At 46.4% G+C, this 11,671-nt stretch overlaps 1 protein-coding gene across 1 annotated transcript; it reads right to left on the reverse strand.

The window, feature by feature from the left end:
• Nucleotides 1-845: 845 nt before the first annotated feature.
• On the reverse strand, nucleotides 846-11,456 carry LOC104071829 (cullin-9-like; the record flags this gene model as incomplete). The annotated part of the gene is made up of 11 exons (XM_009587507.1): nucleotides 846-1,044; nucleotides 2,038-2,129; nucleotides 2,325-2,458; nucleotides 2,810-2,927; nucleotides 4,245-4,355; nucleotides 4,826-4,900; nucleotides 5,099-5,192; nucleotides 6,089-6,252; nucleotides 6,342-6,506; nucleotides 10,673-10,813; nucleotides 11,093-11,456. Coding segments are annotated over 11 exons (1,657 nt in total), but the record flags the coding sequence as incomplete, so codon positions are not given.
• Between the last annotated feature and the right edge of the window lie 215 nt (nucleotides 11,457-11,671).

The following is an 11,671-nucleotide window of genomic DNA, read 5'->3' on the forward strand; positions in this document are numbered from 1 at the left end:
CCTGCTCTCACTTCACACCCATGTTCCCCACAGACAAGAAGGAGGCTTGTGTTAGAAGAAAACTTCCTTTTTTAAACAGAACTTTTTTCAACCCTTGTTCCTCAGGGTTTTCTTTTTTGCAAAGATAAAGTATTATCTGAACAATCTCTGCATATATATCTCTCTTTCTCATATATGTGTGTGTGTGTGCATACATTTATACACTTAAAAAACAGTCCTGCAAACTTGTGCCACTCATAGCAGCCCATCCTGCTTCATAGCAGAGAAGACAGCTCCAACAAAACAGCAAAAAAGCTGTCCCCCTCAACTAGAGGAATGCACTGAACCACATCCATCTGTGGCTCTGGAAAGAATCCCACCAGCTCCAGATGGGAGGCTTTGACTTGAGTGTAAACACATCGCTTTACAGTATTTCCAGACACTGGCTGGATTAGACAGTGCCATGCTAGGACACATGCCACACTCACCTGTGCCCAGTCTTTGGGGACAGCACACCCAAGGACACTGAACGGTCCTTTAATAGGTGGCAAGCAGTCCTCATTTTGTAGCTGGGCTGTGACTTTCTGACTTAATTAGATACTTATGGGGAGAAATGGAGACAACGAAGAAAGGCGAGGAGATGTCTTTCTGAGAGAGGTGGCCACAGTAACACAGCCCATCTGTCCAGAGTAATGTTTCTGCATATTAAAGGGGAGTCACTCACTGAGCAAGTAGCCCCCAGAGGAAATGTCTCTTCATTCTGCCTGAGAGCTCCTCACTGTCTTTGAGGAAAGCCACTAATACAAACTGGTTGAGACAGAGCAGAGGGAGAGTTCCAGGCTGGCAGGCTGGGTGGCAGCCCACTTCTAGTCATAGGCATCATCATCATCAAAGTAGGAGTCACAATCAAGGTTATCTGACTCATCATCGAACAGAAAGTTGTCTTCTTCAAGGTCATCATCGTCTTCATAGTCTTCCTGCCACTGTGGTTCATACTCCTCATCTTCAACCTCTTTACCACCTTCATCTGTGTTGGGGGAGTCACACAAGATGGTACGTTTTGGCCTATTGAGGAGGAGAGCATCAGAACAGAGCCCTGGCTGCGGGCAAACAACCACAACCCAGCCCCACACCACCCTCGTCCTCCCTACTACCATCACCTCAGCATCCCCATCCAAAGCCATGCCTCAGGGACGCAGCAGCCATGAAGAGAAGGTGATTAAATGGCTTTATCCATGCATGCAGCACAGGGCTGTGTCAGAGAGCCACCTGTGACCGGGCCAACAAGCTGCAGTCTGCCATCAGCTCTGGTCTCTCAACCTCATTCCAAGGAGACCAGAAACCCTGCTCTGAAACAGACTGTCTCTTGACTCAGTTGCCATTCTTTCTTGCTCAGCTGAGCTCAGCTGAGCAACACTTAGCGCCCTGTTCAGCTCCTGGAAACACAGCAGCTGTCAGAAGGGATTGGTCACACTGGGACAGCAGATGCCAGTTGTGTTTCTTGGTTTAAACAGCATGTCATACAGGAATGGACTTTGTTTCAAATTCATCACCTTCCAATCATACTTAACACCTGCCAGCTCAGTACTCTAGGGCAGGGAAACAACAAACCATCCATTTCACCTCTCAACACACTATTTTACAGCTATGTCACCTGTTCTCCATTTCCTTCTTAAAACAAATGTCAGGCCCTTCCATCTCCCCCCATGTATGTTCTTATTCTTGCTTCTCTCATCTAGACACCTCCTAGATCTCTGATACACCTCTGAAGAAAGACAGTGACTCTCCACAGAAACCCAAGAGAGTCCAAGGAGAGCACCAGGTCTGCCAGTGATGGAGCTTTCTTGACCATAGCTGCATACTAAGCAGAGATTTTGCTGGTCTCCCTACACCAATATGTCATTTACATTGTTATCTCAAATCACAACACAGGATGCAAGTAATCAGCATCTGTTATTAACTCTTTTGTATGTCAGCAAGCACAGGCAAAAACTCTGGTCACCTGCTTTTTGTCTGCACTCGCCCACCTTTCCTTGTTACCCCACTAATAAAACTCACCCTATACAGGCAGGGGCTGAAGTAGGCACATTTGAGAGTTTCACCTTTCTCTGACCAGGATCTGCCAAAGTCTGGAGCCCAACATGGAAATCCTGCTAGCACGGAAGAACAGCCAGAAGAGAGAAACAATACGCGATTTGGGGTGTATTTTGTGCTGCAAACCCCTTCCCTACATACACACAGCACTGAGAGTCTATCCCCTCAGCTGATCAAGCCCCTTTCTAGGTTTGCCCAAGATCAAACTAGACCAGAGCAAGACAAGCCATTAACGGGCATGTGGACTTCACCTGTGTGGAGTGCCAGAGAATTGCAAAGAGACGCTCCTTGATCTGGTGTACCAACTCCAAACCAGCACTGAAATGCTCTGCTTTCAGGAGCTGAAGAGAAGAGGCCAGGTCCTGGTAGCGCAGCAGGGCTTCCTCTGCAATTCAAGGCCAACAAAGTCACGCTGCTTCCCACACTCTTAAGCAGAGACTGAGTCCCTTGGCTCTGATTATGAAGCCAGTCACAGCTACTTAGGTCTCCTGTGCACATACATTCCTCTTTCAGAAGGGAACATTTTGCACCTTACTGCATCAATCTCCACCGGCAGTCAAATTGCTTCAGTGGACTTCCCAGAAATGACACCAAGAAAGCAAAAGTAGGTTGGGAGAACTGAGTGAGACCAGCTGGGTGCTGCTGCGTATACTATTGCCCCACTACAGAGCTGCCATCATTTGAACCAGGCAGCTGGCAATGCTAGTCTCTGCTTTGGAGAGGCTGTGGGACTTACCCAGAAGGATCTGCAGAGCATTAGTGTGCAGCTCTAGGCTCTCAGTCTGCTGTTCCACAATATCCATGCTCTCAGTGTCCTGGTTATAGTAGCTGTACACACAGGAGTAGGCCAGCACCTGGAGCAGTACAGATCATGCTATAAGCATTCTCCTTCAGCTTCAGAGTGGGCAAGAATAGAGTAGCATCAAACCCTTCCAGACTTCATTACGTATCAGTGGCTGAGAGAAGCCTGTCAGTGCTTCTGGTCTGTGATGATAGCCAGTAAACCATTATACCAAGTGACAGCAGTGCCAGGCTACCTACTCGTAGGATTGGAAACGAATGTGTTATTATTTTGTACTGAAGTCTGAAATAACTGATTGTTCCCACCTGCAAACCATCACAAGAACACAAACTGTAATGCATAACAAGTGTGATTGACCAGCAGGCAGAAAGTCAAAACAACCAGCACACAGAATCTACACATTGCTGGGCAGCCCAGGTTGAACTCAAGTGGCAATGAACTGAGAGAACTGAGCTCGAAGGGAAGCAGGCATGGTGCTATACAGCACCAAGAGCCCACGACAAAAGCATTTCAACAAGTGACAAACTCCGATTATGAATGAATGACCCCTAAAGCCATCCAGGCACCCAGCAAGAAACAAGATCACTGTTTCCATTTAAAGAAATAAGCCAGAAAAGCCAGCAGCATCAACAGTGATATGTAGCCTGGCAAACACAGGGACTACCATACTGAAAAGACAAAACGGGGTCAGACACCCTTGTTCCACATGCCTCTCTCAAAATCAAGTCTGCCTGCACAAACAAGGTATATATTGCAAAGGCAATACTGCAAAAGCAATTCCCACCTCCTTTCTATGTTTCAGGGGATAGAAGACATTTGCAGGCCTATATGCTGTCACAGGCTTACTGCACACATCCAGTGGCTGCACTGCAAATCCTTCATAACGTGGCTATCAGGGCGTGCAGTACGCAACTCAGTGCTCCCAAAACACCTATGGCTCATGAAATGAAATTAAGAAAGGAAAATCATAACATGAGCATCAAGAGGGACTTCCTAACTGTAACACAGCGTCACGAGACCTTTCAGAAGGTAAGTACCACCACTGGGGCATTTCCAACTGGAATGGGCCAAACCCAGTATATGAAGACCCTAAATATAGATCCTTGTGCTGATTCCATGGTGTTAACTTGAGCTAAGCTCCAAGTCCTGTGACCTGACTGTGAGGAACACTGCAGAGAGAGCCCAGCTCAGAGTGAGAGCAGGGCAAGGCAGCTCTTCCCCTGTCATGATGCTATGCCTCCCCTCAAGCTTTTTCTGTCTCCCCTTGTTAGGAGTAGAGCAAAGTTGGCATCTCCTCACTTTAAGAAAGGCATAAAACACACTAATAGAATTAGGCCTAAACCTCAGCAAGCCTGTTATCCAGCCTTACCTTCCGTGCCTGTTCTAGCACTTTGCAGGCATCAAGAACAAAGGTCAAAGTCCTAATTTTCGGCATCTCACTGATGGAAGAAACCCTGTTCCTCAGAGTCACGGCAAATTCCTGCAATAACCACAGGAGGAAAAAAAAAGTCCACGTCAAGCTCCACAAGATCAAAAAAATAGCACCTTCCACACAGATAATTGCTAAGCATCCTGAAGTGCCATCCCAGAAGAAGCAGGCAGCAGGAGAGCATTTACTGCATCCAACTATGACATCTCTACTGTGCCATCACTTCAACCTTTTACAGTGTCTCAGCTCTAGACAGAGTTCAGCCTTCAGTCCTTCAGTTGCCATTGCTTCCAAGTACTGCATCAGTTTGAGCACATGAACACCACAAGTTCATTTTCCACAAGAGACTTGGTAGAAGCAAGCAGGCCAAGAACTACCCATTACATCACAGCATCCCCACCTGGATCCAAAGCCAGCTTCTTAGCTTCAGGTGAAACACATTGAGACACAAGAGAAACTGTCTTGCTCACCAGGGCTAAGGCAACAGAGTCAGCATCTCCAAAGGAAGGAGGAGGCCTTACCCTTGCATGATGATGAAAGGTGCATCTCTCATTGTAATCCTGAAAACGCTTCTCCTGCCAAGCTGCTTTACTCACCTGAAAGGAAAGATAGAAGTAACCTGTAGCAATTTTCCTCAAATACCAGGGTTGCCTGGAAATGGCTATACAGACTTTGACAATACTATCAATATTACTGGCAAGTGCACAAAGTCCAGAGTAAAGGGCACAAGTCGAGATCCTCACCTTCTCTCTGAGAGGCCAGCATGAACCACTGGGATATAGCAAATCACTCACCATAGCAGAGCAGTTGTAATAATCCTTATGAATTGGCCTCCAGGGCTTGAGGCAACGCCAACAGAAGCCATGATTACACTTTGCACACGTCATACTGCATGGGGAAGAACAATGGGAATTATTCAGTCCTAACAGCCACTTGCAGACAGTTCCTCCCAGCGTTCCCCTACATCACAGGGCTGGAGTGCGCGACCCAGTCACTCCCGTTCACTCAGTACTATGCATTTCTCTGCATGTATTTTTTAAAGCCTTTGCTGGAAGCACATGATGCTTAAAACCAGTCATTGTGTCTCCAAAAATGAGCTGGATAAACTGGCAGCATGATCTCACAGTACCAACTTACTAAGTACTTAAAGGGTGAACTAAGCATTCCACAGTTTGAAGCAAGATCCACATGTGCACCTCACCTCTTCCCTCAGTAATGCAGCACTCCACAGTGCAGAAAGGCACTGCGCAGCCCTAGGGCTACACACAACATGTGGGGACACATCACAGCTGGGCACCAAGGGCTGTGCCAGTGCAAGAAAGAAACAAATGGCGACTCCTAAGCCCCGGCTTCAAAGCTGGAGGTAACTCCCCTATCATGTAAAAAGCTGCCAGAAAGCCCATTCAAAAGAGGCAGTTAAAAGAAAATTGCTTGAAGTTACAGGAATAGGTGAGCATGAAAGAAAAAATGGTGCTGAGACATCCACTCCCCCAACCCAACCTGTACCTCTGTATGTCTATAGCAGATTCTGAGAGCAGACAAGCGCTATAAAAAAGTACTGCAAAATAAGTTGTGGTTCTGCTACAGAGCTATCAATGGATTTAACTCTGAATGCTGGGGAACATTTTGCTTTTCCTAGGAATCACTCATTCCTCTAAAACTATAAAACGGACCTGCGGTAACTCTTACTCCACAGCCAAAAAAAAAAAAAAAAAAGCACAATGCACCTAACTGTATGTCTTTGCCCCCTCCTGTCTCCAGTAGCAAACAAAATGAATACTCACTGCAGGCACCCCTCATTTTTCTCTATCTGAGCCTGGCAGCTTGGGCAGTGCTTTGAAATGAGCTTAGCCAGATGTTTGCTTTGGGCTTCACTTGTCATTCCCTCATAGTACCCATCGTCATCCACCCACTGAGACATGTGGCTGCAGCTGGCAGGATAATGGGCCTGAAAGAGAGAGCCAGTCAACCACACAAAAGCAGAATGGTGTGAGCCAAACCCAAGACAGTATTGCCCGTGATTCAGCTCAGCCTCACCTCTGGGAAGTTGCAGTTGAAGCAGGATATCCAGGAGCACTTCGAACAGGCTGCCCCATAACCAAATCCATCCTTAAGGAGGATCTGATCACAGCCCTGAGGGTTGGTGCACCATGTCAGGTTGGAGCAACACTCAACATAGCCTCTGAGGAGGGCTTTTTCATACTGAAACAAGAAGCCAGGAAGGAGATTTAAGGCAGAGAAGCTGCATGGTTGGGCCTTACAACTGGGGTCTGGTGCCTCTGGGCTCTACATCTGACTGAACAACTGCTCACAACAAAAGAGCACTAAGTTAGTTTACTCTTTCATTCCCTTTGTGTAAATTCCCCACCCCTCATGTCATATCTGGAGGCTGTTTCATACTACCACAGAATAGCTGAGGTTGGAAAGCACTTCTGGAGATAAAAACTAGTTCAATCCCTCCAGCTCAAAGGAGGGTTGCTCAGGACCATGTCTAGTTGGGTTTTGAGCATACCCACGGATAGAGACTACAAGCCTCTCTGCCCAACCTGTTTCAATATCCCATTATCCTTACTGTTAAAAAAAAAAAGTTTTCCAATGTTTAAATAGAATTCCTTGTATTTAAGTTAGTGCCCACTGCCTCTTATCCTTTCACTGGATATCACCGAGAAGAATCTGGCTCCTTAATCCCATTTGTGTATTTACACATGTTGATAAGATCCAACCCCGAGTCTTCTCTTCTCCAGGCTAAACAAACCCAGCTCTCTCAGCTTCTCCTAGAGGGGCCCCAAAACCTGAATCATCTTTGTGGCCTTTTGCTGGATTCTGCCCAGTATGTCCATGTCTTTCTTGTACTGGTGAGCTCAAAAATGGACATAGTACTCCAGATGTGGTCTCACCAGCACTGTGCGGTCACCTTCCTCAGCCTGCTGTCAATACTCTTCCTAATTCAACCTAAGATGCTAGTGGACCTTCTTAGCCACAAGGGCACACTTTTTGTCCACCATGATACCTTTTTTTTTTCTGCAGGGCTGCTTTCCAGATGGTTAGCCCCCAGCACATACTGTTGCATTAGGTTATTCCACCCCAGGAGCAGAACTTGTCATTTCCCTTTGTTGAACTTAATGATATTCTTGTTGGCTAAATTCTCTAGTCTGTTGAAGTCCCTCTGAATGGCAGCACAACCATCTGGAGCGCCAACCAGTCCTCCCAGCTGTTTATCATCTATAAATTTGCTGTGGATGCACTCGGTCCCATCATCCAGGTCATCAATGAAGATGTTAAACAATGTTAACCTCAGTATCAACCTCTGGATTACACCACTAGTGACTGGCCTCCAGCTGAGCTTTCTGCCATTGATCATAACCCTTTGAGCTCAGCAGGCCATCTCACTGTCTGCTCATCCAGCTTGTACTTCATCAGTTTTTTTCTATGAGGATGTTGGTATAGAAAGCCTTACTAAAGCTGAGATAAACAACATCTCCCCCCATCCACCAAGCCAATCATCTCACCATAAAAAGCTATCAGGTGCTCTTTTTAACTTTTTCTGATTTTAAGTTCCTCAGCAGACTTTTGCTTAGTTACATGATGTGCAAAGGGGAAGGAGACTCACTTTGCCCATAGCCCCTAGACATTACTGTAGAGGACAAGGCAAATTGGTTATCAATAAAGGACTGTTCAGGTAGGGACCCAGGGATGCAACTATACTGCACACAGTAGCTTAGTTTTCTATGCTCGTTTACTATAGTGTAAGGACTGTGCAAACATACACAAAACTTCTGAGGAAGTTCAGAAGAAATCCTGTAGTCTTCACAGCCCTCCTGCAGACATTTTTGCATACTTAGAGAGCTGCTCTAAAGCCACCAGGCACAGAAAGGACAATAAAGGTCACAACAAGCACTAGAGAGAAAAGGTGCAAGCCCTGAGCACCGAAGGGCTCAGACAGGGCTCTCATTCATTTCTCTCTCTCATTTATTCTCTCTTGTTCATTCGCTCTCTCAGGCAACCTAAACCAGAGAGTGTGTGCTGACTGGCTGCAAGGATGTCAGTCTGTGTCATGGCAAAATGCCCGGTGGAGGTAAAGTCTCAACAAAGCCACTTCATTCTTCTCAAAGACAGTCAACATCTGTGTCTGCTGTCATCCTGCTGATAAGTGATGTGACCATTTCTGCCCAGACACCAGTACCGGAGAGATAAACGGGTACTTGTGTCAGCAGACACCACCAAATCACAGCCTTCACAGAGGCTGAATTTCACAACGTCTGATGTATGGAGTTTTGCTGTATCCTGTTTTCTTGGTGAGGAGGAGACAGAGATGCAACTGCTGAAGCGGATCTAGGATTCCTACTGGAACCATAAGAGAAAGAGCTGCTCTTGGGAAGCCTAAAAGGAGAGGGAACAACTGTTCAATGAAGGTCTGGGAAGAAAACTAGCCAGCTGCAATCAAGAAGTTGCCAAGTACTGCATGACACTGACCAACAGATCTTAGAGGAACCTTTGCATACTCTGGAGTTAATCCAGATATGGAGCCTATGGCATGATTCCCAGCAAAGAATCCCTAAGGGCAGAATGGAAGACCACCTCTGAAGAACAGACTCTCAAGGAACTTGAGGGAAATAAGGTTGAGAGAAAACCTCTTTCAGAAACATGACAGGGTTTATGTTTTGTAGAAATACAAGCATGAAAAATTTAAACTCAAATATTCTTGTATTAGCAAGAGTGCAGCCAGCAGGCAAGGGAAGGGATTTCTCACAGCTATTTGGCAATGGTGACACAATTGGATACTGGGAACAGCTTGGGCTCCCAAGTACAAGAAAGACATTAACAGACTATGTCGAGAAAATGTCGTCCATAGGCTACCAAGACAGTCAGGGGCTGGAGCACAGAATGTATGAGGGGAGGTTGAGAGAGCTGGGTTTGTTCAGCATGGGGAGAAGGCAGCAGAGGGGGATCTTACCACTGCCTAGAGCTACCTAAATGTAAGATGCAGAGAAGATTGAACTTGGAGCAGTATGTTTTAACTTCAGTGTTAGATCTTCACACAATAATCTGCCCATTTTGAGCACAGGGTTGGACCACAGATCTCCACAGATTATTGCAACCTACATTATTCTATGACTGTACTCTGCACGAGGCATTAACACTACAGCTGTACCACTTACTGAGCAAAAAGGGAAACAGATAACACTTCAGTGAGAGCATCAGAGCAACTTGGTACAATTGGCTGCAATTTATGTTGATCTGCAATAATTTTTTTTTTTTTAATAAAATAGCCATAGCAACAGGATATTAAATCCTGCTCTCAGACAGAAGTGACTAGAGGATTTGCAAAGCCAGTAAGAACTAACTGCCCAGATACATGCATTAATTCTCTAAACACTTCTTACAGAAAACAAGACACAAAAGATACATCAAAGGAAATGCCCATTTTGTAGCCTTGCCCATTTTGGTTGCCAGTTTGCAAGCTTAAAGAAAAATTATAAGATAGAGCAGTCTTTATGACTAATGTTCATTTCTCCTTATGACTGTTCACACAGGATCATAATGACAGCAATGAACTGGAAGAGGAGGAGAGTATTTTTGGAGAAGCAATTGCTGGTGGAGACCTGTCAAACAACAGAGCAGTGGAAAACAGATGAGACACCTGTTCTGTCCAGTAATGAACAAAAAGAGTCTGTCATGCGACAGCCACAGCTCTGCCATTAGGTGGGGAGGACATTCAGCTCCAAGTAATAACTAAAAACTGAAAGAATAGGGAGAAAAAGCAGCTTCTGCATCAGAACAAGCAGCTCCTGTTGCCCCCTGCTGAAGGAGGACTAAGGTGAGCAGAACTCAGGAAGCCTGGTTTAGAGATGTCTGTAGACCCACACAGACTTAATTAGAGTGAAGATTAAGTCTGATGTGGTAACTTCTGTCATCTTCACAAAAACCTGAGGTGCTCAAAGCCAAAGACTGATGGAAGAGAAAGGACATTGGGGTCATTGATGCAGTGATAAAATGAAATTGCTCAAATGTTTTCTCTTCATTTGTCCTAGATTTTACAATTGCTTCCAGCACACCAGCAGAGGATGCTTGTCATGAGCTGCTACCACAGCTCTCACCTGGTCCTCAACTAAGAATGCACCTGAAATGTTGTTTGCTGGGAGACATGTTTAGAGGAAATACCACTGTGCTCTTTTGCTGATGTTATGCTTTCCTGAATAGCTGGTATTGACCATGATCAGAGACCACAGACACCACTGGGAAGAAATCTGGTCTGCCTCAATTATCACACTGCCCGTCTTAGTAATGGGAAGGGGAAAAGCAGCAGCAAGATTATCTGCTAGTGCTGACCAAAATGAAACAGAGCTTGGACACCCAGTCTACTTGACCTTGGCTATAATCTCCTCGGAGGAAATGATGGAACAAATGAAGGCTGTAGTTGGCTGTGCACGGCACTCAGATATGGGACAGGTGCAGTTGACAACCATGTTCTGTTCAATGCGAGTTGTGAGATACTCACTCCAACAGGGCTGTGAAGGCAGAAGAGGAGAGATCAGAGCTAAACAGGAGCTGCACCACCTGGGTCATGTGATCCTGGAAGCCCGCCCCACCCAGCAGAGGGTGCACAAAACCACCACAAACCATGGATTCAAAAGCACAAAAGTGGGAACAGACTAATCAGGAGCTGAAGAATGAGTTCTGTGAAAAGTACCTGATAACAGCTGCAGACAAAGCCAACCAACTGCCACCAACTAGGCAGCAGCAATTCCCTACCAAGTTACAGAAACCAAAGACCCCAGGTCCTTCACCTTGCAGCAGTAGTGCATGCAGCAGAGGGTTGGTGGCTTCTCAGTGGGACACAGCTGGTTCACACAGACTGGGCAGTGGGTTCCTGGGCTCGGGGGGGGCTGGGCATCCTGCACTTGCAGCCCCGAGGAGATAAGCAGGGTCTCACGGTTCTCCACATAGCACTGGATCAGGAAATCCACATTCCACCTGCAGTGCATGAGGAGGTGCCGAGCAACATCATCTGGGATGCTCAGAGTATCCTGGACCTGCTGTACCGTCTGGTTCATGAGCAGCTTCGCCTCCTCTGGACTAAGCGTGTGCCCCATTGGCACCTGCAGCATTGCCATGAGAAACTCCTCTGACCTGCCTATGCCAGGATTCCACCTGACATGGAAAAATGTGTCATGTCCGTAACAGGGTGGAGATGCACACCCCTCCACACCTGGTGACATGCATCCCTACCAATACAGGCAGTCTATGCTGTCCTCATCCGGAGATGCCTCTGGTGGCCTGCTCTGGAAAACCATCTGTGCCTGGCCCCCAAGGGGTGTTGTGGGCTCAGCAGAGATGTATTCCAAGACATGAGGCCTCTCCTCCTG

The sequence above is a fragment of the Fulmarus glacialis genome, unplaced genomic scaffold (assembly GCF_000690835.1).
Source record: "Fulmarus glacialis isolate BGI_N327 unplaced genomic scaffold, ASM69083v1 scaffold17571, whole genome shotgun sequence".
Taxonomy (NCBI): domain Eukaryota; kingdom Metazoa; phylum Chordata; class Aves; order Procellariiformes; family Procellariidae; genus Fulmarus; species Fulmarus glacialis.